We start from the raw sequence: 26,943 nt of genomic DNA on the forward strand, positions 1-26,943 counted from the left end.
CTGGTGCTGCTTCCCCATGTCTGTCAGAAACTTCCCAAGACAAGGTTGTTACTGCCTTGCTCTCACCCTTCTTGCTCCCTGCAGGAGCTGTGCAGACTTCTCCTTTTATTTGTTGTATTGTAGATGCTCTTTCTGCCCTGCATCCTCTCAGTTTTGCTTTCTATCCAGGAAATGGCCTGGTAAGAGGCAAAAATTATACAATATTTTGCAAAATCAAAGGGGTTTAGTAATTGCCCCTTTCATGATCTGACCCATAACATGAAAATGAATATTACTTCCTAAATTGACTTTTTTTTTAATTACAGTTTATGGCACACTAAAGAATATAAGGCACAGCATGTAACAAAGCTATTGGTCTGCTTTTTGTTTTTAAGTGAATTACTGGTGCAAGTTTTTAGAAGGAATTGAATTTCAAAACTGCTTATGTATATATTTTTAATAGTGTACAAAATTAATGACATCAGAATGTGTATTCTGGGTATTTGCTCTGCATTTTTTAATTATCTCTTACTGGAACATTTTCTACAGTAAATCAGCTGTTGATCCACGTAGTCCAAATTTGTTGGTTTTGAGTTCACATGTAAAGTACAGGTTACCTTTTCCAGCCCAGGCAGGAAATTTTCTTTATGCTCAGAGTTAGAATGAAACTACCTTTTTTCCCCTTATTGTCTTCCCCCTTAAATGTCAAATTTGTGATGTACACCAAACTCTGGGTTAAAACTGCATCTAGTATAAAACTCAACATCTTGTCCTTAGTTGCTGGATTGTTGGATTTGTAAGATTAAAAGCTGGTGGACTCTAAAATGTTGTCTGCCAACAAGTTGTTTGTAATAGGGAGCTTTAGATGTCTGTGAATCCACTGCACAAAGGAAGTTCTTCAGCCTCAGAAACTATGTGGAAATAGTGAAAGTTTGTTTACTGCACTTGAATTAAATTCATTGTAGAAATTGATTTTCAGTCCTTTGTTATTAAAGAAAAAGAAAAACAAACATGCAAACCAACATTAAATTAAAATACTGATTTGTAAGTTAAAATACCCTTTAGACCTTCTTGTTCACTGTTCCAGCTTGATTTTGTAACAGCAACAAAAAATAAATTGTGATGCTGCAGTATTTATATTCTAAATAGTTACTTGTGCACACACACAGGGCACAGTTAAATAGTTACACATACAAGGGAAATCTGAATACTGTGAATTCCCAGTGAAGCAAATCCTCAGTTTGCTCCCACAGCACCAGCTGTCCTTGCCGGGCACCTCAGTCTGCCTGTACAAATGATGTTGGATGTTTTGCCGCTTGACTTAATATGAATTGCTACAAATGTTGGTGGATTCTTTTTCTCTTCTTGACAGGCAGGAAAACATGAAGCCATTGTAAAAAATGTACATGATCTTCTCGCAAAATTAGCTTGGGATTTCTCTCCTGAACAGCTTGATCACCTGTTTGATTGTTTTAAGGTAATTATGCGTGTTTGGGCTGTATTCAGGAGGTGGGTTGTGAGATCTGTGGCTTTTTCAGTGTCTTACTTTCTACTTAATTTAGATACAGTCAGTTTTGGTGTGTTAGAAGACTTGTTAATGTGTACCAACAGTCTGTAATATTTAATTCCAGAAATGCTGATCTTTAATGAGCACTTCTTGTGAGATTTTCGATTTACTTCCTGTCTAAAACAAAGCCTTGTTATGGTTGTTCAGTAGAGAGTTTTGTTTTCTGTTTTGAACCCTTTGGGGGAATGCACATCTGTTAAAGCCTGTAGTATTGAAGGTACTTCTAGCAATCATGGGAGCATAGGAAAATAAAACAAGTCTTTCAAATACCTTTTTTCATTTGCTTCAAATTAATAATTGTTGATGATTTAGTAAATTAAGTTTTTCTCCTGGCATTAGAGTAGGTTTTGTCAGGTTTATCAGGCAGTGCTGCTTTTGATCTCTGAGTGAGGAGATCAAGGACTTCCGTTCCCCCCTCACAGCTTCCTCTTTATCTTGGAATCATTTTTCTCTGTTCAGCACACAGACAGAATGAAACAGTCCCAGGAAGATAAAGTTGAATGTTTGTAAACATATAATGATTTGATTGAAATCAGAAAACAACTGGATTCTGAAAGTTTAGTTACTCACAGGCTTTTTATGTACAACATTTAACATTTGCAGCTTTCAGATAGTGATGCGCTCTGGTTTGTTTTGATGTTTCTCTTTTGGGACATGATCTGCCCTACCAGAGAATGCAAACCAGCTTTGCAGACTCTGTTTTCTGTTTTTAGATGAATGTATTATAGGTATATTTTGGCTTACCTGCATCTGTGCTCTCCTTAGTGGGGTTCTGTAGATTGGTGAATGAGTGTAATGTTCAGCAGGTCAGATACTGAATTCAGTGCTCAGAAATTCTGTGTATAAACTCTTGTGCCTGATCTTGAGAGGCAGATACAAAGTGATGCTACATTGAAAACTTACTCAGAAAGAGTTTACTTTCATTCAGAGGAGGTGTTTCAGTCAGATTCAGAAGTGGTATTAAAATTTTACTCATTTAATCAAGTGATTGTAAGTAATTTAAGAAGTCTTGTAAGAGTTCTGTGAAAGCATTTGCAAGAAACAGCTGAGTCCATTCTTTACTTTGACTGTTGGTGAGCTTGTCAATGGTAATGTTAACTTTTACAAGCACAACTATGATCTTCAAACAAAGACCTACCTTTTTGAACCCTCAGTTTAAATACATTTCAGTTGTAAATACTAGCAGAGCTCTTCAGTTCTGTCTGGCTTATGTATTGCTCTAATGTGTGATTTAATGAAAGAAGTGAATGTGAAAGTGCCTTGTGTAGTTGCATCACTTTATTGTTGCATCATTTGTTAATGGTGCAGGCGATGTGTGGAATGTAAAAAAAAGACTGTTGTAATATTTTTTTAAATATTTTCTTAGGCAAGTTGGACGAATGCAAGCAAGAAACAGCGTGAGAAGCTGCTGGAGTTAATTCGTCGCCTCGCAGAGGATGACAAGGATGGTGTCATGGCACACAAAGTGCTGAACCTCCTGTGGAATTTGGCTCACAGTGATGATGTGCCAGTTGATATCATGGACCAGGCTCTTAGTGCCCATATTAAAATCTTAGATTACAGCTGTTCACAGGTGAGTAATCTGGTGTGTTCTACTGTGAAAGAAATCAGTTTCATTCTGTTCCCCATGAAAAATTGAAGCGATTTAGTAAATTAATGGAAGTGTTCCTTATAGATATCTATTACTCTACTAGCATCCTGGTACTTCTAAAATGTTATGGGACATATTTTAATTAACACAGTGTGTGCTTTAACTGGAGAGAGTGAAGTGCATCAGTTTGCCTGTCTCGTTCCAATTGTCATGCACATACTGCAATGAGGACTCTGGAAGAACTGGAAAAGAGCTATACCAGAGTAAATAGGGAGAAAGGAAAAGCCTCCAAACTGGATTATATTGATTTATTTTGGTGGGGTTTTTTCCAGTAAGTCCTTATTAGTGAGCAGAAATAAATGGGAGAAGAGTGAGCAAATAATTTAAACACTTGTTAAATGAGTAGTGAGTGCTGGAAGGCAGGGGTGGGTTGTAGCACTCTGGTGGCTGCTGCTGGCATGTCGTGCTGCTCAGGCACTTCCCTTGTGCTCTTGTGCCTCAGAACTCAGGTGATGGAGGATTTGTTTGGCTTTGTATGTTTGTCCTATCTTGGAAACAAATTAAGGGAATTACGATAGTTCTGCCATGTACTTGATTTTGATTATAAACTGGTGTTCTCTAAGGATCGGGATACACAAAAGATCCAGTGGATAGATCGTTTTATAGAAGAACTTCGCACAAACGACAAATGGGTCATTCCTGCACTGAAACAAATCAGAGAGATTTGCAGTTTGTTTGGTGAAGCACCACAGAACTTGAGGTAAGAATTGAATGCAAATAAAATTTCGTCTGTTAAAAGTTGGATGGGTTGGAATGAGGCAAATTTATTTTTTTTTTTTTACAAGAGGTCGGGAAACTTTAGATAAAATCATAACTTGTGCTGGAAGATGTTCTTCAGTTTGTTTTAGTGTGTATAAATAGCCTAAAAATTCAGTAAGAGACCATTAACTACTTCTTCAAACATGCTTTTATTAATTTTTATGGTAGTAGTCTAGTGGAAAATCTGAGTTTGTTTTTCTGTTACTCATGGACTTCCTTGCCTAACAATGAAATTAGTGGAATTAGTATGAATATATTGTCTACATGGATGTGTGCACATGCATAAATACAAACACCCATCCCTGTTCTTTGATGGCAAATTCATGCAGATCATGTAGTTTATATACATGAAATCAAAAGCGACACACTGGTCCGGGAAAAATACTGAGTTTTTCTCTCCTGAATGGAATAGATTAGAAATGTGTAGGATTTGTTTTATTGGGGGGAGGGGGTTTGCTTGTTTTATGGGGGTTCATTTGATGTTTGTCTCTAAAAGGAAGAAAAAATGAAAAGCCTTTGTCTGTTTGGACTTGTTAAAGCAGAAATACTTGCTTTAATTATTTTAAATGTCATCCCACAAGACAAATTGCTGAGGTTCTGTGCTCATAACACTATTTGTATCCACATCAGAATTTTTACAGACTTCAGAAAAATACTGTTTGCTTATCAGGGTTGCACAATTGCTTTGTTTTAATTCTTGAGCACAGATAAACTATTCAAATCAATGTTGCCATTACAGTTGGCCTACAAGGAGGATCAAGTCAGGGAAAGTTAAGGAAAACAAGGTTCAGTCTGCACAACACTATCTTCTTGCTGATACCATTTTCAGGAGTTGTGATAATACTGCATTCCTGGCTTTTGGAGTTTTCTTTATTCATTTAGATTGCAACATATTTTTCATTGCATTTTAGTCCTTTACACTTTCACATTAATGATTGCTTGAGGTTTATCCAACAAGGGCACAGAGTTACCTGATAATTAGCAGAAAAGTCTGTTTTTTGTGCCTTGGAGTCCTTAACCCTTTTCATACTGTAAGATCAGGCAAATCAGGCTACCTGGTTGTTCAGAGTAACTGTTCAGTTTGGATGCTTTTAAAATAGAGCCTTAACAAAGATGCTTTGCTTTAAGAAATTATTGAAGCTGAGCTGATTCAAGGCACTGGTTTAGGTTTCTACTCTGCAGTAAACTTTGGAGAAACCAAATTCTTTTATCATTGTGACAGTGCAGGTTTCCTGTATGGTCTCTGTACAGTTATATGGCTTGAATGTCTCTCTTCTTTGCTTATCAGACCATCTCTTCCTCAGATTTCCAGGCAATCTGCACTGCAGTATGTAACAACACCTCATATTTATGCAGGATTTGAAAACAAATATGGCAGGAAAGTCAACTTTGAATTGAACCTTTTAATCAAGGGACTTACTAAGACCTCTTCCTGTGGAGAATCCTTTGTTAGCAAGATCCTGTTCAGGGTGTTTTTTTGGTCAGGTGGTGTTACAGCCCAGATGACAGGGAAACCTACGGACTGAAAACATAATTTTGGAATAATCCATGACTTTCCAGTCCTCTTAGTTTCTGATAACTCTTATTATTGGTATGGTTTGGAAATTGTAATTCATGCATCCCATACCTGTTCTATCAGCTTACCTTATCTGACTTAAAACTTTAATGCTTAAGATCATGCTAGATTTTGGATCAAAAATAGGTCAAAACAGGTGTTTGTGACAACTGTCTCAAAAAATGTCACAGAGCTTTCTGTCTGCAACATGAACCCCCATCTTCTTTATGCTCCTCTTTTGGGGGGGTTCAGTTGATTGGCACTGGCAGTGAAAAGTGAATCCAGAACAGCAAAGACTGCTGATTCTTTGCAAAAATAAATAAAAATTATCTTATGCCATTGGCACTGTAGAAATTCATTTGAGAGGGAGGTTTTAATTGTTGCTAGTTATTCATGCAGTTGAACAAAGTTGCTTGTACAGTTGATTTGGCAAAAATTTGTCTCCCTGAGCACAGAGAAATGCTACATGTTTTGGAAAGTTCAGCCTAACCAGAATTACAACAGAAAATAATTCTTAGGTAAGTGCAGGGACTCTTACAGGTGCAAGGATATAAATCAATACTAAGGAAGAGTCTTTTACTCAACATACTGACCTTTAGTGTACAGATAATTAATCATCATCCTAATTTTCTGTGTGTTGACTGAGGGAGGTAGAGCCTCCTGTAGACCAATGTCAAGCACTTTGGTTTGACCTGTGTCTGCTCAAGCAGTAGAAGATCCATGTCCTAAATTTCTTGCCCAGAAAAACTAACTGAGCAGTGGGAGCTCAGGGGGTTTGTAAGTGCTTTAAGGCAACTGTGATGCTTCAAGTCACTGTTTAACCTAAGTAGTGGAATTTGCTGGCATTGGTCCCTGCTGTTTGGAGTTTGTGTCTGCACTTTTTTAATGGTACATGTCATTCATTCATTTAGCACAACTCTCATCTTCGAAAGCTGAGTTACATGTACACTGTTATGTTGGGCAAGTTATATGTGCAGATAAATAATGTTTTAAATCTATTTAAATTAAGTAGATTGGAATTTCGCCCTTGTCAATTTGCCAGTATTTTTCTAGCAGATAAACATTCTGGCTATGAAACGTTTTTTTTTTCATGTTTCCAAAATACTTTGTCATCCATTTTAAAATGCTGTTTTTCCTTTTGTTACATTGGCTTTTGGTATCTGTTTAGTAGAAACATGAAAATATGAGTTTTGCTGTTAGCCTCAGTGTTTATAGTCCTCAGTTATTACCCATTAATGAGTGTGTAGTAACTGATGTGTATTAATATTAAACATTAAAGTAGTGTGTTCTAATGGCAACATCATCATATAGTCTATTACTAGAAGCTTAGGGAAAATTTTAGTTGCATGTGGAATTTAATACTAGAAAACATGACAGAAGATCTTGTCAGATCAGCTTTTTTCCCTGTATCTAAAGACAGTAATTTTCCCTTTGACTCAATCAAAATAACATCTCAAATGTAGCTCACAAACACTGTGTAACAATTCACAACTCAGAGCTGCTCAGTGTAGTTATTACAATTATTCACCTCTTAGAAGTAGTTGCTGACCAGTCTGTGTGCAGATTTGCTGTTTGTGCATGTGGTTGAGAAAGGGTAGAAGTGAAAAATTCCCGGCACAGAACATTGTGGTCTTCTGCTGATGAAGCCTTCATTTGTCTGCACTTTGCAAGACTGATACAAATGCATAATTTTGTAAGTGTAAATATGCACTCCAATGTTGAATTCTGCAAAACCCCCCATCTTACTTCTGTTTGTTCCTTTAGTTGTTTCATCCTATGTATTTCCCAAGTAGTCAGTGTTCTTATTTACTGTTGCCCTTTGTGATTGCAGCTCTGTCCAGAGGCAACATCTTGGGTAGCTGCTAAAATAGAGACCTCAGTCTTTTGCTGAGTTTGCTGCTGGTTTATTCTCAGTAAGGAGGGTTGGTGGAGATGGAATGAAGCATAATTGGGAAGTTTCTTAAAGTGAAAACAAATCGTTCTCTCTGAGTCAATGAAGTCCTCTATGTTTTTTCTTTCATGCTTCCATCCATTTTGTTTTCTCTCCCTGACAAATGTCTCAGTCTTTGGGGTTTTTTAATACAATTTGTGATTTAAGTGCCCCTTTCATGCTGTTTTAGAAAATTCTGCGTATTGTGGAATTAAATCTTCTGAAGACCACAGTGCTTAGCAGGGCAAATTCTGTTGGTTGCAAATAAAAAACTTATTTACAGGGTGTTGATGGCTTCTCTCTTAAACCCAGACTGACACTGATCTTTGGCCCAGTGAGTCAGTTTGTCTGTTGTTGTTACATCTACAGTGAGATGCAGTTCTCAGCTGCAAGATCATTGTCAGCTGATGCTGGATCTGGGATTTCTTGCCTTCCCCACTTGTCTCTACAAGTGTGGCAATTCTGTGGAGTGCTGTGGGGCACGTAGTGCAGAGACCCTGTTTCCTTAGGGAGAATGAGGATTCCTACCTGTCATCCATGCAGTTAATTTTGGGGTCTGCTTTTTGAAGTGTTGAAGCAAAGGAGAACAATTCTGAAATGACATTTTTATTTCCTCAGAGCAGGCTGTGGGATCAGCTGAGTGCTAAGGCAGTCAGCAATAGGACAAGGGGGCACGGGCTCAAGCTCTGCCAGGGGAAATTGAAGTTGGAGATCAGGGAAAAATTCTTTCCAGAGAGAGTAATCGGGCATTGGAATGGGCTGCCCAGAGAGGGGGTGGATTCTCTGACCCTGGAGGTTTTTAGACTGAGATTGGCCGTGGCACTGAGTGCCATGATCTGGTAAAGGGACTGGAGTGGACCAAGGGTTGGACTTGATGATCTCGGAGGTCTTTTCCAACCCAATGGATTCTATGATTCTTATGAGGAATGCCACTCTTCCCCTTGACACCCACTTGTTTTCTTATTTTCTGTTTGCCACGGAAGAGCAGCACTAGTTTTACCTTGTTTGTGCTGTCAGGATCAGTGTTCTGATCTACAGCTGTGGCAGTTGAGACATTTTGAGTCCTGCAGAGATGAGTCCCCAAGTTCTAGAACTCAGTCGTGTTCACGGCTTGTGGGTCCTGGACCCAAGCTCTGTGTTTTTTTCTGCAGTTTATTTTTGTAATCCAAATATGTCTGGTGTTGTTTAAGAGCAGCATTTTTCATCAGGTCTTGAATTTATAATCCAATTATTTATTTTTTTGGTCTTTTCTGGATTTGTTTGGCTGTGTGCTCTGTGTAACTGCTTGTTTTGTTTGTACCAACATTTTTTTCAGATAGATATATTGTTAGAAAAAAGGCAATACTGTTTGCAGGTTTTTTTAAGTGTTGAAATAATTGTTGTGATTATTGGCTAGTGTTCTTTCATGATGGTCTTGAGTTTTAATTATAATTAAAACGCACCTAGTGTTTTAATATTAAATATAGAAATTAATTTCAGATGGCTGAGGAAGAAACTGAATATGTGTGTTGTAGTTATACAGCAGTTGAGGGTCTCTGTCATTACTGTGCACCTTGTGGGCAGGTATTTCTGTTCTGTTGTGGTACAAATATTCCCCCTGCAGCAGAATGCAGTTTGATATTTTTCATACATATTTTAACTGTATAATCCCCACAAATTTGCTGCTTTTAGTAACTTGCAAGTGCTGTTGGTACATCAGAAGAAAACTTATGACTTCTGTTCACAATCTGTTAGGAACTTGCATCAAAGATTATTTTCTTCAGTTGATTTCTGGCCTGTTGGGTGCAGGACTTCTCTGATTTGCTGTAACACTTGTGTTTTCATTTCAGTCAAACCCAGAGAAGTCCCCACGTGTTTTACCGACATGACTTAATCAATCAACTCCAGCACAATCACGCCCTGGTTACGTTGGTGGCAGAAAATCTCTCAGCCTACATGGAAAGCATGAGGCAGTATGCTAAAGGTAGGTCTGAACAAAAAAATTGCCTCATAAAGTGTGTGAAAACTTGAGCTGAAAATGGAATTAAAAGCAAATTCCCATAATAAAATAACTGTGAAGTTTTATTTGTTAAATTTTCAAGGGGGGTTGATGGCCTTTGGGATGTCTGATCGGGTAAGAAAATCTTAAAATGCTATTTTTTTCTTTTTTATAATTGAAAATGTGTGTTTATAGCAGAATATGAGGAAGTGACAGCTCTCATTTATCTGTGGGTTGATAAACATCTTTCTGCCCTACTTAGGTTAGGCCAGGATAGTTATTTTGGTGGAAAATCATAGTAGTAAAACTTCTAGTTTGGAATTTTTGAAGACTTCTTAGAGAAGTTTTAATCACCTGTATTTGAGGCCAATATTTGGAATTTGCCAGGGAGAAGGACTTCAATCCATAGAGATACCATTTCTTTTTACTGGGAAACTCCCATTTCTCTTCAGTCTTTTTCTCACTGCAGTTGTTACTGGAAGCACTTTGGCAGCATCATATTGTGTTAGTATTTATATATTTAGGCAAAACTCAGCCCTTTGCTGAATTTACCCTCTTGACTGGATTAACTTTTCCACTGAGGTAGAAGAGTGAAACTGAGGGAGAATGGCAGACCAGGACACTCCTTGTTACACTGGGCTACAGTATTTTAATATAAAATTAAGCCAACAGAAGTGAGAGGAGGAGATTCATGCCCCTGTTCCCCATCACTGACTGTACTCACTGGAACCAGGGACTGTTCTGCCCTGGCATCAGAACACCTGCCAGCCTTCCAGTTGCACATTAAGTGTGACACAGGATGTTGTGGAGGGTTTCGGTGTAATTGTCCAGAGAGGACAAGATATTTGTGTATTGTAAAGTTTGTGTCTTACAACACTTGGGAAGGTTGCCTAGACATGCCTTTAATTTTGGAGTACTCAATATATATGATTTATATAAAAGATATCAAAAATGCATCCTTGCGGACTTGGGTGGATTTTGATGCTCTGTGAAGGTGGTCTCTTCAACCAGGTGTAGGTCAGAGAGAGGGACATCTGGTTAAATCTGCACACTGCAAATACATTTCTCTTTTCAGAAATACAGGGGGGTATTACCCTAATTTAAGTTCCTTAATTAATGATGGCATTGCGCTAATTAAGGTTAAAATATGTCTTGGGTTGAGCTGGCAAAATGCCAACTGCCCAACACAGAGTGTTAGAGCCTCCTTCTCTCTGGTGAGAAAAGGGAGAAAAGAAAAAAACCTTCAAAACAGGTTAAACTTAAACTAATTATATATATTTATAAAGAAATGAGAAAATTAAAGGAAACTACAATATAACACACACATAAGTTAGAAATAACAGGAAATAACTCAGCACTCCCCATTGAACACAAATCCCACCATTCTGACTGCAAATCACTCCAGAGACTCAATCCCCAGAGAGACAGACTTAAGCAGAAAGACTAAGAGCAAACATTTTACTTCCCTAAGATAACATGATGGTGAGCTGGTGCTCTGGGCCTGGGCCTCCTGTCTTTCCTTGGACAGCACAGTGTGTCCTCCTGGGACCACAGCTGGAAATAACTGACCAAGCCACTCTCACATGGGCTCTTACACTTAGAGATGATGTTGGAATATGGTATGGAATACCATTGGCCAGTACTCAGCTGTCAGCCAGCCCAGCCCAGCTCAAGTCAGCTGATAGTCTCAGGCCTAGTCTGAAATCTAAAGTGTAGATTTAGATCTACCTAGCTAAACCCATAACAAAATAATACTAAATTATTTGGTCTGTTCTTAGGCTTAGTCTCCACAGAAGGGTGGAACAGAACAAGTGTTAGTCATGGAACTCCTGTAGACTGTTGGAGTGCTTTTAACTTTGCTAACATGATGCAAAAATGCCATTTATTTGCAATGAGCTTCATATTTTAACTATATTGATGTGTTACAGTTTGTGATTCTGTTTTTCTTTCTCTTGGACTTTGGCCAGCTGTGAAATCTGGGGTTTGGCCTCAGTGTTTGGAAGGAAACATAATCAGCAGCTGTTTAATTTTAATGCAGTGCTGCCTTTACCCAGAAATACCTACACACACTGTTGGTGTATGAACTTTTTTGATTAATTTCAGTCACATCCCATTGCCCTGCCCCTCCCCAGCCGTAATGACTCAGTTAAGTAGGAATATGGACATCTTCAGTGTGATAGGAATTACATGTGTGTAAAGGGTTTAAATTTAATCTAATTACAAAGCAATTAAATTATGCTTTCTTGAGACAAAGCCACTGCAGAACTTCCCATTTGCATCAGAGAACAAAACCAGGTGAATAATAGCACAGATTTTTTTTATTAGATGCTTTATTACATTATTGAGGGCAATCAGAAAATACCTCCTAATGTTGCAGATACTGTAAGAAGATTGTAAGACACAATTCTGGTCCAAAACTCCTCAATTTTCAGCTTTATATGCTAAATAGAGCAGAACACGGAGCACTGTGAAGTTTGTCTTCTGTGCTTTTGTGGAGGAGGAGAAAATATGCCAGGGGGGCATATAAAGGAAAGGGAATAAATGAAAGGAGAAGAAAGAAGATTATGTGTGTGAGGACAGAAAGAACTGGAAGCTGTGGAATTAAGCTTGTCTGGAGAAGGTGAATGAAACAGAGGGAGAAAATTCAAGGCAGATATCCAGACAGCACAGGTCAAACAAATGCCATAGAAATAAAAAAAATCCAGTTATCAACAGATCTCTTTGGCAGTTAACACTGCAATGATTGTGTAATTTTGGATATTTTAAAATTAATTTTGAATTTGTCACATTTTTATTTTCTTTGAAGGTTTCTGTAGTTGTATTCTGTGGTAGAGAATAGTGTTCCTATTCCCCTCTTATTGGCTAATGCAGAGTATTTTCTATGATACTCCCTTTTATATGTTTGCCTTGTTAAAGAGATGCCTAATCTGTTTCTGATTTTTTTCCACACTTTATTGTTTTCCCTCCTACTGAACTCACCCTTTCCTCCAATGCTGAAAAGTCTTCATGAGATGAGACAACTGCTATTGCATTCTGTAGTCCTGAAGGAGGTCACAGTTTCATATTTTTGATGATTTATCAAAGACCTTTTGACAATTTTGAAAGATTGCCAGTCAGTTCTCCTTTATCTTCTGTTTTTCTGAAGTAATAAAAAAATCCAGTCTTGATGAAATGTAATTATTGTAGAAATTGTGCCATGTGATCTTCCATGTGTGTTTATCACTAACTAGACTTAAATTTTCAACCAGTCACTTCTTGATCCATAATTTCTCCATTCATTCTTCTGCTCCAGTATGTAAAAAGAATTTTTAAGGAGATCACACTTGGACTTGCTGTGAATTGCACAGATTAGAAAATAAATCTGGCAGATGCAGAAAGAATCTGATACAGAGAATATTTAGGGAAAGCGAATTTTTTGTAATTCAGAGTGTTCTATAATTCTGAAGTGCATCCATTGTGCCTTTGGGCATCCAGGTGCCTTTGAACACTTGAGTTCTTCTGTCACTGCCAGTGCTGACGTTGTGAATTAAACTCCAGGCAGGACAAAAAATCCCAGTCTCTATAGTGGAAACAGCACCACCACCCACTCAAAAAGGAAAAACAAAAAAACCACCCAGAACCCCTAACACTTCAAGTAATTAGTTTTAATTTCTCTGAAATATGCTTGTCTACTCTAATTGCTTCTTATTCTGGAGCCATAGCAAGTTTTACCAGTTTTCTACTTGTAATACTGAAATTTTTTTGTTTGGCTACCTTTGGGGGTTTTTCTTTTCATATTTCTTCTTTTGATAATTACCTATTTATGATTACTTCATTAGTGTTATAATTGAAAATTCTGAAGGATTTTTAGTGAACATGTCTCCAGTTTTGCAGATATCAGTTAACTACTTGCCTTCTGTTTCCCCTTTTGTTTTATTTTTAAGATAAGGCACCTTCTAGAAGTGGATATAGGGAGCAATGTGACAATTATTTTTCTCTTAGTTTTGCCCTTCAGCTGTTAGACTGGTGTGGTTTGGATGTTTTTCCCCTCCCCGATATAATAAAGAGTTACTAATTTTCAACTCTGAAGATACATTCTACTATTGTCTTGCTGTTTCCATGGTACAGTCTGTCATTGCTGGGCCATCTTAGCTAAAGGCGACCTGTACACTTGTGCAAATAAGAAATACAGCATTAATTAGTACATAATGGAGCTGTCCTAATGGACATGTGTCATGATGAACTAGTGCTAGTACAGATGAAGGCAGTGCATGTAGAGATCTAGATGGTATCTCTTTAATTAAAAAAACCCCAAACAACCAAACAAAACCACACCAAAGTCTCTGTTCTGTGAAGCAAAGTATTGTGCTGAGATTTGACAAAATCCAGGTAAAAGTTTGACTTTCTGACTTCTTGCCCTATGTTCAAATTACTTGTTTCAAGCCGGTCAGAATTGCAGGCATTTGGGTCTTGTATTTGAAAACTTGCAGTAGATAAAGTTGTCTTACATTTTCTTCCCCTGAGTGATGTTATGTACATAACTACTTATAAAGGTGTTAAAGAAATGGAGTAATTAATTCCTCTGGAGAGGAAAAGCCTAAAAATGGAAAACATAAATCTTGGAAAAGATGCTCTGTAACAAAACTAAAGCAGAAAAAAGCCTCCACTGGATAATCTGAATTACATGCTTGATATAGTTTCATTTCTAGCTGACTTCTGACTTCAAACTAACTACTTAAAGTTAGGAAAAATTGACTTGAATAAATAGAATGCAGGTTCTTATTTTTTCTGTAATACTTTCATTGTACTGAACAATAGGCACATGTATCTACACATAATTGTTGATTTAATCATAGACCTCGGTAGTCTTTGCCTGTACTCATTTTAATTTAGGATGAAATATTAACCAGTAGTAGTTTGGTGAAAACTTTTCATGTACCTTGCTGAAAGTTTACTGGGTTTTGAGTGGTTTTTATTATATTCAAAATAGCAAGTCTTTAAATACATCCTGTCCTGTGGAGTCAGCATTCATTTTCTGAATGTCTTGTCTGATAAAACTTTTTATTTGCAGAGCATGGGGAGTATGATCCTCAAACTGTGAGACCAGGAAGCAGATACAGCCACGTGCAGGAAGTGCAGGAGCGACTTAACTTCTTACGGTGAGTTTGAACTTGAACGTTTGTTCCACTTCTGTAACAAAACTCTTAATGCTTTAAAGAGAAAAAAACCCTTTGCATTTCTTTTTCTTCTACAGCTTTAAATTGTGTTAACTTATTTCAAAAATCAGATGTGAAATTATACTCAATGGTTTTGTTTTGGTTTGTTGGTTTGGGTTCCCCCCTGCCCTGAGGGGAATATTGTGTGAAATATACTGTGGAATATTCAAATGAAGTTTACTGGTATCTTTGCCATCCAGGGCTCTCATTCTGCACTAAGATTTGTATGTTTTTTCCTGTCTGTGTGCAGAACCTGCTGACTGGAATATAATGTGCAGGTGGATACAGTCACATCCCTGTTGGGGTAACTTGGCTGAAAGTTTCAAATACTCCAAACAGGGGTCTGGCCATGTGTCCTTACTTGTTGTACCACACCAGATTTAAATCCATGATCATAACTTACAGTTTTGCCAGTCACTGATGTTGGACTGTCAGCAACTGAGCCCTAGAAAGAGAGTGGCATAAAATTGGATGACTTTTGGCCAGCTGCTGTTTGAATAAAATAAGAGAACAAAGGATCTCTGCTCATTATAGAGCTGCAGTGTGGTGGTGCTTAGTCTTAGTTGTTTTTAACTTTTTTTTGACAAGTAAAAATACTTGAACTGTCAAGTTCTGAAGTCTTCTTTGCTTGTTTTCCAAGGGAGACTTTTTTTTCCTTTTAAAAATTTTACCAAGAATTCTTATAAATTAAACTTCAGTGTTAACTGTTTAATGAAATTACAGAATAGCATATGGGTAGACTTAATTTGTCTTTCCTGCATGTTAAAAATGGTAACTTCTTTAGATTTAAGTTCACTGCTTGTTAGTGTACAGAAATTTATGAAGTCTCATGGCTGTCAGTGTAGAATCTGTAGCAATTTTTGAAAAGCTGTAACTTAGTACCTGATTTCTTTTACATAGAAATGATTTTGAATCAGAAAAATTATTCTAAAGAGTATTATCATTTGTTCCTCCTGACACATCTTCAGTGTTAGCTCTCAGAATTGATGTTCTTAATAATTCTTTCTAAATAACGTAACAGAAATTAAAAACTTGATTAAATAAAAGGAAAAATTTCCAGTTCATTGACTTTATTCTGTAGACTTGATACCATTTTTGCAATTTTGCTAAAGCAAGTGTTGGAACACAGTGAATGATTGCAGAATTAATTTATTCTCTTACGTTGTGACCTGACTTTTAAACGAAATAGTTTACATTAGATGTGCATTTATTGGAGTATAAAATGTAAACAATCTTTGGTATTTTTGTGTAAGACATTTTTTGCTGAATTTGATTCTTGTTTTGTTTGGAATATGAGTCTTGATCCATTCAGACTTAGTAAGAAATCATGGTGCTAATTATGAGTGGACTGATGATGTAAATAAAATTTTTGTGGTCATACTTACTACATAAATGAATAATATGCATATTGACCTTTGTGCCTGTGCTTTTTACTGAATTGTAACTGGATGTCTATTAGACAGTGCTGTTAATTGTCTCTCTGTTTTGCTCAAGATTTTTGTTGAAGGATGGTCAGCTGTGGCTCTGTGCCCCGCAGGCGAAGCAGATATGGAAGTGTTTAGCTGAGAATGCGGTTTATCTTTGTGATCGCGAAGCCTGTTTTAAATGGTATTCCAAACTAATGGGGGATGAACCAGACTTAGACCCTGACATTAATAAGGACTTCTTTGAAAATAATGTGCTTCAGCTGGATCCTTCCCTATTAACAGAAAATGGAATGAAATGTTTTGAACGTTTCTTCAAAGCTGTGAACTGTCGAGAAGGAAAGCTTGTAGCAAAGAGACGAGCCTATATGATGGATGATCTGGAATTAATAGGATTAGACTACCTTTGGAGGGTGAGTTAATTGGAGGAAATATCTGAAGGGTTAACTGCTGAATCTTTTTTAGCCTCTCAATGTTTTTAGGAATGTGTAATTTCTTACTGAAATTACAAAAATCTCCTTTTTCAAAGTAAGTGCATGTCTTTTGACTCCACTGTCTTCCCAGCAAGTGTGCAGGCTGGTGGCTTTGCAGGCTGGTATTTAATGGAAACATAAGTAAATATATTTATGTATGCACATGAAACTAAAAATTTGCCTGTAATGAATGCTGAAGAAGAAAGGATCATTCCTGGTGACTTATCTGCAGATTTCTCTTTCTTTCACATGCACATTGTCATGAAACTTTTGTTTCTTGCCCTTCATAAGCTACTTTATGGCATTCCTTGTAGTGTGATGAACTGGGGTGATTCTGCATTAGACCAAGTGACTGCTGGGGTGGTTCCTTCTCTTTGCCTAAACCTGGTGGCTGTCAAGGATCTATGGATTATATATGGTCACTTATTCTATACATATGCAATCTTCCTGTTCAATAAGAAGGTTGTTGCTTTTTGAGGCTTGCCAGATCTATTGGTGAAAAACATCGGTATCGAATCTGTTGCATAATTTTTTAGAGTGTTTCTAGTTCCCAAGAGCTGCATTAAAACCCACAGTGATGCACTGTGGCATGAAGGGACCGGAGCACAAGTCCTATGGGGAGAGGCTGAGGGAGATGGGGCTGTTTAGTCTGGAGAAGAGGAGGCTCAGTGGTGACCTCAGCACTGTCTAGAACTACCTGAAGGGAAGTTCTGGCCAGGTGGGGGTTGGTCTCTTCTCCCAGACTCTCAGCAATAGGACAAGGGGGCACGATGGGCTCAAGCTCTGCCAGGGGAAATTTTAGTTGGAGATCAGAAAAAAATTCTTTGCAGAGAGAGTGCTCAGGCATTGGAATGGGCTGCCCAGAGAGGGGGTGGATTCCCCATCCCTGGAGGTTTTTCAACTGAGCTTGGCTGTGGCACTGAGTGCCATGATCTGGTAAATGGACTGGAGTTGGACCAAGGGTTGGACTTGATGATCTCTGAGGTCTTTTCCAACCCAAGCAATTCTGTGATTCTGTGATTATCATGGCTGTGTTTTTGTAGAACACCTACAGCAGCAACATGCAGTAACTTTGGCTGTGCCTTTTTCAAGGGTTGGGTGTTTTAATCCTGGTGATAATAGTTAAAACTAAAGTAGATCACATTGTTATATAGATAAATTCACACAGAGTTTGTGAACAGATTGTCCACATGATGATAGCATGTTTTAGTGTTGGGAATCAACACACTCAGATCAGCGTGACAAAACTCATTAAGCATCAGCTCAGTGTCCTGCAGGGGTTGTCTGTAAAACCTGCTTTCAGACCTGGTGACTGGTAATTAAAATTTAGATTATCAGGTTAGAAGCAGAATTCACTTGCCTGTCCCCCTTCCGCCTGCTCACAGCCATTTAAATACTTGAAAATTCTGTTTGCTGATGCATCTGAAAAAATAGTTGTCTTATTCTCTGAAACTAGAGAAAATGGGAATATTCTGTGAAGATGAATATATCACTACTTTTATTCTGTTTATGAAACATCATCTTTTTTTTTTCTCTGAACTCCTTTAAAACTAGTTAATTCTTAACTGTGACTTTTATATAATTTCCTTCAGTGTAAGGTGTGTTCTTTTTGTATCTAAGCATTTTAGTCACTTTGGTCTCATAAAAAAATTACACATACTGCTGTGTCAGGATACTTAAGAAGCAGTTTTGGTTTTAAATATTATACCAGCAAGTTTTAAGATTTCTAATGTGGGGGTTTTTTTATTATTACTCTGCTAGGTTGTGATTCAGGGAAATGACGACATCGCCAACAGAGCAATAGACCTTCTTAAGGAGATCTATACCAATCTTGGCCCAAGGTTACAAGTTAATCAGGTAAAAACAAAGCAACAAGAAGTCTGAAATACGATAGAAAAACAGAAATAAAATTCAATTTGATGATATTTTTATAGTTGAAAGATTTGAAAACAGAGAATAGTTTTCAAGTTTTGCAGAGTGCACTCCTGAGTCCAGCCAGATGCAGAATTAAAGAGTTTTTTCTCCTACTTGCAGACTGAACTCTGATAATTTTTTTTGTAATAAGTTTGTCTGTTGTATTTGATCTGTCTACTCAGAAAACATTTAATGTCATATACTTAGGAAAGCCTTTTGTGGAAATCCCAATTGTGGCACTTACTTATACCGGCACGTTCACTGGCTGGGTCTGTGGAGTGTTGTCACAAGCCAATGTAATCTCTTTTTTCTGTCATGTCCCTTACAAAGGGTCACAGAGTTTCCGTATGTAATGGTCAAGCAGAGTTCTAGCAAGTCAGAGATTATCTCCCTGTGTTAATATTTGCTGGGAGCTGCGTTTCAGTGGGCAGAAAGAAGGTGCTGGGTTTCTGTGAGGTTAGAAGGGATGTTATCCAGGGGTCCTTGGCAGGCTTGAGGTGGGCCAGTGGGAACCTTGGGAAGTTGGACAAGGCCAAGCACAAGGTCGTGCACTGCATGTGGGTTGGAGCAATCCCAGACACAAATACAGGCTGGGAGGAGAATGATTGAGAGCAGCTCTGAGGAGAACGGCTTGGGGGACAGGAGCTCAACATGTTGATGTGCACTCACTGCCCAGAAAGCCAAACGTGTCCTGGGCCACATTCAAAGCAGCATCAACTGCAAGACTGGGAGGGATCTGCCCCACTGCTCTGCTCTCATGAAACCCCACCTGGAGTGCTGCATCCAGCTCTTGAGCCCCCAGCATAGGAAGGACATGTGTCTGTTGGAGTGAGTTCAGAGAAGGCCACAAAGATGATCGAGGCCCGGAGTGTCTCTCCTGTGAAGACGAGCTGAGAGAGCTGGAGTGTTCAGCCAGGAGAAGAGAAGGCTCTGGGGAGACCTTACAGCACCTCCAGTACCAGGAGGGGAGTTGCTACAGCTGCCCCTACACTGAATCCAGCTCAAAATCCATTTCTGAGTTAATGCAGGAAGTTGGTGTATCTGGAACTTGGTGTATGGTTTTGGAGGCTGGGCAGGATGGTTGTTCCGGGAGTCTGCAAACACTCTGTTCTGTCTTACTGTTAACCTGTACTGGATTGTCACCTGGAGATGCATTAACAGTCAGAAAATGATGACATGAAAGTCCAGTTTAGTGTTCTCTGTCCAAATTGTCCCTTTTTCTATGTACACACATGTTTGCAGTGCACAGTTACAGCTGCTCATGACATGCAAGATTTTTTGAAGCCACAGTAAATTAGAGCTATTTTATCAATGGGAGCTGATTTAGTTAAATGGTTTGCTTTGGGGGATTTTTGTACTGCTACCATTGGATTATCCTTCTGAAAAGATGGATTTTAATATTTCTTGTAATTGCACCAATTTCTTAATGTAATTAGGTAGTGATTCATGAAGACTTCATTCAGTCCTGTTTCGACCGCCTAAAAGCCTCCTATGATACTTTGTGTGTGTTGGATGGAGATAAGGACAGTATCAACTGTGCGAGGCAGGAGGCCATACGGATGGTGAGAGTGCTGACTGTCTTAAGAGAATATATAAATGAATGTGACAGTGATTACCACGAAGAGAGAACTATTCTGCCTATGTCAAGGTATGTGTGAAACAGCAGTATTGTGACTTTGATTTCTGTTAAACCAAAACATTACTAAGAGCTTTGTGATTTTTTCGCTCTAACGGGTTTCTGTTCAGGGAATGTACTTACAGAGTTTCAGAATTCCATTTTCATTGCTAATACATGAAACTGTGTTTAAAAAAATAATTTGAAATATCAGGCAAATGCAGGTATATATGAAAGGGACAGCAGACCTGAAAATAAAGCTGCTATGCTGGTGATTTTTCTGTAACCAGCACAATGTACCTTGAGGCTTGATTGTTTTGGATATAGTTCTTTTTTTCAGATAATTACTTAAAAGCAATACCTACCATTCTTTATGTTATTAGCATGGTTAAAGCTTTGGTTTTCATAGCCCTATTGTTAATATTTATTTTCATTTTCCAGAGTTGTTTACAGAGATCTTAATCTTACTTTGGAAGTATAGATTTAGTATTATCTCTAAGTGAAATACTCTAAGTTCCTCCTAAGAGAAGGAAGAAGAGAACAGTACTTTGAAGTATATTTATCTTCTTTATACCTTCACTCTTTATACTTGTCCTTGAGGGAAAACTTAGCTTGAATCCTAGCTGTTTCTTCCTTAATTTAGTTTTGGTATAAAGAAGAAGAAATATTTAAATCCAATGTTATGTAGATGTTTTCATAAACAAAATACTTCATTTCCTGAGAGGTGATAGAAAAGCAGAATAGAAAACTGTTTAAATATACCAGTGTTAATAGTTGCTGTCTGTGGGAAGAAGGCCTCAGGAATACACTGCAATTGATTTATGATAAAAACAAAATATTTTTAGGCATGGTGGGGGTTTGTCATCCTTATTTTAAATGCCCTTTGCTGTTTCTTCATGATGTGTCAGTAATTTGCAGTGTTGCTACAGGTTTTTATTGTATTTATTGATTGATTGATTAGTCCTAACAAAGTTCTCTTGTTCCGTTGTGGGTGCATCTTTTTTCATATGGGGTCCTTGTTTGATCAGACTAATCTTTCACAGGCCTTGTTAGCAACGAGCTTTTTGAGGAGTTTCTTCCTTTTGTTGCATGGGATTAGTTTGTTGGGCTTATCTGGGCACATCTTTGCTAATGAGTCCCTGCCCTTGTGGGAAGTGGGATCTGATCACTGCTAATGGGAAACTGTTTCTTCCTTTTTTGACCCCTTTACATTTTTTTAAAGGAGCCGTGATTTTAAAAATTAGAATTCTCATGTAAAACTTGTAACAGCTTTTGACAGAAGGTATTAAGGCTTGGTGACCTGAAGGCTTTTTCTGATCTTGGTGCATTTAAAGTGGAGTTGCTTTGCTAAAAGAGCAAAACATCATTGCCAGTCTAATTGATCTTTGCACGTTTTGATCAGGAAGTTACAAGTCAGAGAGAAGATGTAAAACTTCTTAAGAGAATTCTGAAATTTCTGCTGATGTTCCTTAACCTGGCTGTAAGTTCAACCATATGATTAATAGACTTGTGCTGAGTATGACTCCTTGAAAGGTCCTGTGTGTGTTGGTTACATTTGCTGGGGCTGTCACAGTCTCCTGCTGGAGAATGTCACCATACACGAAGATTTGATATTGAAATACCTGCAACACAAATTCAACAGGGAAAGAATTTACTTCATGGAGGCAAAAGTAACTTTTTCTGGTTTGTTTATTTTCAGAGCTTTCCGTGGCAAACATATCACCCTGGTAGTTCGTTTTCCAAACCAAGGCCGACAGGTGGAGGATTTGGATATTTGGTCTCACACAAACGACACCATTGGCCAAGTGCGGCGCTGCATCCTCAACCGCATCAAAGCCAACAGTGCGCACACCAAAGTGGAGCTGTTCATTGGGGGTGAGCTGGTGGACCCTGCAGATGACAGAAAACTAATTGGGCAGCTGAACCTCAAAGACAAGACGGTAAGTTTTGCAGGCTGATTATTTGCATCAATTCAGGTGTTGCTTCTCTTTTGTTAATGCTTAAAACGTCCCCTGCGTGGGATCACTTATTTCACCATTTCTGGTGAAATAGTTCTATTCTTGCTCCTTGTATTGTGCCATTCACATTATATCAGAGGCTTAATTAGTAAAGAATCTTAATTTATGCATGGTGTTAAAACTATGATTGTGTTTTCCAGCTAATTACGGCTAAGCTCACACAGATAAATTCTAATATGCCCTCAAGTCCAGATAGTTCTTCTGACTCTTCAACTGGTTCCCCGGGCAACCACGGCAATCACTACAGTGATGGTCCAAATCCAGAAGTGGAAAGCTGTTTGCCTGGAGTGGTAAGCTTATTCTGAAATCAGCAGTTTAAACACATTTTTTTCTTACACTTTGTCTTTAACTAGCAATTTTAATGGTTTTTTAAAATTTGCTTATTTTAAGATCATGTCACTGCATCCTCGATACATCTCTTTTCTTTGGCAAGTTGCAGACTTGGGCAGTAGCCTCAATATGCCACCCCTTAGAGATGGAGCTCGTGTTCTTATGAAGCTCATGCCACCAGGTAAAACTTAATTTTATCCTTTTTTTAATCTTGTAATCTCCTGTATCATAATTTCTCACCTGTTACAGAAAAATGAAGGTAGAGGAGTTCTTTCTATTTTCTAGTAATTTATTGATATTGTAATTCAAAACTGTTATCCTAATTAGGACTGGAAATGATCTCCCAAATAGTTATTTCTTGTCTGCTATATCAAGTTGCATGGCTTGCAGTTTGCAGTTGGTACTGGTGTTCATTTCCACAGTGCAGTGAAAATGGGGAGAATTCTGAATTCTGTATTCTGAAGTGATTTTGTGGCACTGCTTTAACAGGATCACTTTTGACTGTAACAGCCATTGCAGAACACTCATAGTCTGATTCTGTCTCTTAACTTTTTGCAACTGTTCTGATACACTTAAAATTTTTCAAATTCACGATTGTAAACAGTGGTGGCTTGTTGTGGAGTGTTTCTGTTACAAAGTGCTTACAAGTTGTGTTTTTATTGCAGATAACACTACAGTTGAGAAACTAAGAGCCATTTGTTTAGATCATGCAAAGCTTGGGGAAAGCAGCCTTAGTCCATCCCTGGATTCTCTGTTCTTTGGTCCTTCTGCCTCACAAGTGCTGTACCTAACTGAGGTTTGTGGTGCTTTGCCTATTATTTAAAAATCTTCATCTCTCTTTGTGGCAGTCCTCTCTGTTAGTGAAGGCTAAGATCAAATTCTGATTTGAAATTAACAATTAAAATACTTGACAATTTATTGGAATAAACGTGTAGGACCAGTGCTGTCAAAGTATTGCTTAAGTTTTACAGAGAGAGTGGTCAGCATTGGAATGGCCTGCCCAGAGAGGGGGTGGATTCCCCATCCCTGGAGGTTTTTAAACTGAGATTGGCCGTGGCACTGAGTGCCATGATCTGGTAAAAGGACTGGAGTTGGACCAAGGGTTGGACTTGATGATCTCGGAGGTCTTTTCCAACTCAGTCGGTTCTGTGTAGTATTTCCTACATGTTCTCATGCTCAGTATGCATATCCCACCTGGTGCATTGCTGTTTGTTAACTCTGTGTTTTGTTCTGCAGGTCGTTTATGCCTTGTTAATGCCTGCCAGTGCACCTCTGGGAGATGATGCCAGTGACTTCCAGTACAACTTCCTAAAAAGTGGGGGTTTGCCTCTTGTGCTGAGCATGCTGACCCGAAATAACTTCCTGCCAAACGCAGATATGGAAACTCGAAGGGGTGCCTACCTTAATGCTCTAAAAATAGCCAAATTATTGCTAACAGCAATTGGATATGGCCATGTTCGAGCTGTGGCAGAAGCTTGTCAGCCAGTTGTGGAAGGCACAAGTACAATTTCACCGGTAATATAAATCTTCCTTCCTGCAAATAGCTCTGCTTTTCATGTTGTCTCCGTGCTCTGCATGAACAGTCTATTCTTTGAGTGCACTGGATGCCAAGAACTCATGTTACTTTCAGATAATGTTGTCTTACAATTTAAAAAAAAGATAAACTTACTAAAAAAATCCTCTTTGTGATGGTAAAAAGTTAAGTTTGAGATGCACTTGCTCTTGATATGATTTTCAGTGATTTGCATGATTGTCAGCACAGGTAACTTGTAATTTCTAAATACATCTATCCCATAAATTCAGTTCTCAAAAAGAATTCTGATTCCCTTGAGCTGCTGAGTATGGTGAAGGATGTGCCTCTGAGTTTCTTGTATCTCCTCTTTATGAGTAGAGCGGAAACCAACAGAACTGACATTGAGAGCCCTTTGTCTACACAAAGACAAGTCTTTGGCTTGCTAAATTCCTAATTCTGACAATTGTCTGTAGAAAATTCTTGCAGAGAACAGTTAGGTACATTGCAAAATTAAGTGCTCATGGTTGAAAAGTGTCCTACCCTAAGATTTCTCAGAATTGGAAAGGGAAAAGTGTGACCCAGGTGTGAATTCACGTCTGTAGTGGTAGATTTGATGCATGTTTAGCATGGCAGGTTAGTTTTTCTGCATCTGGACAAGTGTGGTGTGGGTCAAGGTTGTATTTCTGTCCTCTTACAGTAGCTTTATGTACATCATAAAGCCCAAAAAGTAAACTTTGCTGCTGTTCTTGGACATTTGCTTCACAAGCATTCCAGCTATTTAGCTATTTTTTTCCCTTTTGTGAGGTTCCATCCCAAATATTTGTGTGAGCTGTCAGGCTCTACTCAAGAATACATAGAGGGCCTCACTTCAGAGCACTTTATTCCACAATCCTGACTAAGATCCATATCTGAAGCAGAGAAGTACATTCCCCTTAAGTCTGAAAAATAACTATCTCTCTTATGCTTAGCTGTATCTTTGGAAGATACATGATTAATTCTTTTTCCAGAGGTGAAGATCCCTTTTCATGCCTCATGTTAGAATGTAATAGAAACATCTTACAGCAGACATGATTGCCACCCTATCCTTCATCTATTTAAATGAGTAAATTTTACTGCACTTTACACCATAATAATTTCTTAAAATAATTATGCAAAAGGTAGTTTGGAACACAGATATCATCATGTACTGTTTGACAGATTTATGCTGACCTCTTAAGAGGCAGTAACATTTATCCACGATTGCTGACATTCACTGTTGGTGTTGCAAACATCTAATTTAATAATATTAAGTGATTTGTTGGTAAAAAGCATCTTTATTGTTGCTGTCATCATCATCCTGTTTGTAGGACTTTGATTTTTGTATGTATTACACTGCAGCACCAATAAGCTCACACTTTGGGGTGGAGGTGAAATTTGTTAATAACTTTGATCTGTCTTGCCTGGAGCAGAAGTACCAAAGCAAAACTTTCTGTCTTGGCTTTCCATCAGTACTTGAGAGATGAGGTAACCAGGGTTATGTGACTTTCAGTTACCAGTCTGTTGCTGTCACCAGGACCTTTTAAGTTTTTACTTTCTTCCTTGTTTTCATAGAAAGTTGAATTAATAATGTTGTTAAACACAGTATTCTGGCACACAGAACCTGGTTTGCCCCATGTATTCTGTGGTTGGTCAATTCCAGCCTGCTTCCAGTAACGAATTGACTGTGGCAGTTCTGTTAGTTTTCAGTGGGGGTGCTGTAATTTTGCTCCCCAAATCAACTGTCCCAGTGAAGTTGACAAAGCAACCAGTTACAGCCAAAGGCAGGTGTTACAGAGCAGCTTCAATGTGTCTTTTTAGCAGCGTTTGAAATGGGTTTTTTGAATGAAATGGTGCAGGAAAATGAAGAAACTCTTGTACAAGAAGCTTTAACTTGTAACCACAGCCCACAGACTTTTGTTTATCTGTGAGGAGGAAACAACCATTTCAGATTTGAACTGTCAAAACTATGACAGCCCAAGGAGAGGGAACTCTCTGCTCAAACCAATACAGGAAAGATAAATACCTGTCTTGCTGTTCTTTCTGCTGTGAAAATACCATAAAAAGAGAGAGGAAGGATAATTCAGAACAGAATTCTTCGTAGTGCTCTACTCGGATGTTTAAAATGCACTTAAGTATAATGAACGTCACAGCCATGTTCTGTCTGCACATTATTACCCAATTGTTTTACCAAACCCTTTCTTTCCCACATCAACAGAAAGGGAAAGAGGTGTAACTGTAAACATTCTGTTATGAATAATCTTGGTCAGTAATCTCACCAACAAACAAGCCTCCAAGCCTAGTCAGTTTTGAGCAAGTGCCTCTCCTCTTAACTACCTGTACTCTGTTAACTGTGCACTGCAGCATAAAGTGCCTTCAGATGTGATGGTGTCTGTTTGAAAACAAGAGGTTTATTTGTCTTATGTTTGCAGATTCTATAAGTAGTTTTCCTTCAAAGATCTTGCTTACGTCTACCAAAGCGTTCCACTAAACTTTAGATCTTCATGTCTTTTTGCTTTTTTTGCTATGTAAAATTAAGTGTAAGATGTACTTTCTTCCAGATAAACCAGGCTACTCATGACCAGGCAGTGGTGCTACAAAATGCTCTACAAAACATTCCTAATCCAACTTCAGAGTGCATGCTGAGAAATGTAGCCATACGTCTTGCACAGCAAATATCTGATGAGGTTGGTGAATTCCTTTCTGTATCACCTGTTTTCCTATAGCATTCTTCCTCTTTTTTTAATTCTTAAATTTACTGCATTGTAAAACGTGGATTTTCCTTTTAAAGTGTCATGCAACATTTTAGATGATCTTCATAAGCTGTTAATTGAAAGTCTTTAATTTATTTTTTCCATATGGATTGTGAAATTTGGTGTTTAATACCATAAAGAGGCTTTAGTGAAGATGCAGGTTCTATACAAGCTCTTTAATGGATTGTGAATATTATTGCACTTAGATCAGAACTTTGGAAAATGGATGTAATAGATCTAAAGAAATTAACGAGTATATTGAAAACATTTTGTG

At 38.1% G+C, this 26,943-nt stretch overlaps 1 protein-coding gene across 2 annotated transcripts in view; it reads left to right on the forward strand.

The window, feature by feature from the left end:
* USP9X (ubiquitin specific peptidase 9 X-linked) overlaps positions 1–26,943 on the forward strand; it is a 102,624-nt gene that overhangs the window by 41,000 nt on the left and 34,681 nt on the right. For both annotated transcript variants that reach the window (XM_071565605.1, XM_071565597.1), the window contains exons 11-24: positions 1,352–1,456; positions 2,913–3,119; positions 3,761–3,897; positions 9,271–9,404; positions 14,470–14,557; positions 16,109–16,451; positions 18,273–18,368; positions 19,862–20,073; positions 21,740–21,980; positions 22,199–22,348; positions 22,449–22,569; positions 23,054–23,184; positions 23,625–23,903; positions 26,478–26,603. In XM_071565605.1, coding sequence (XP_071421706.1) covers positions 1,352–1,456; positions 2,913–3,119; positions 3,761–3,897; positions 9,271–9,404; positions 14,470–14,557; positions 16,109–16,451; positions 18,273–18,368; positions 19,862–20,073; positions 21,740–21,980; positions 22,199–22,348; positions 22,449–22,569; positions 23,054–23,184; positions 23,625–23,903; positions 26,478–26,603 — 2,370 coding nt within the window. The remainder of the gene's footprint in view (positions 1–1,351; positions 1,457–2,912; positions 3,120–3,760; positions 3,898–9,270; positions 9,405–14,469; positions 14,558–16,108; positions 16,452–18,272; positions 18,369–19,861; positions 20,074–21,739; positions 21,981–22,198; positions 22,349–22,448; positions 22,570–23,053; positions 23,185–23,624; positions 23,904–26,477; positions 26,604–26,943) is intronic.

Source organism: Pithys albifrons, chromosome 1, assembly GCF_047495875.1.
Source record: "Pithys albifrons albifrons isolate INPA30051 chromosome 1, PitAlb_v1, whole genome shotgun sequence".
In the NCBI taxonomy this organism is placed as follows: Eukaryota; Metazoa; Chordata; class Aves; order Passeriformes; family Thamnophilidae; genus Pithys; species Pithys albifrons.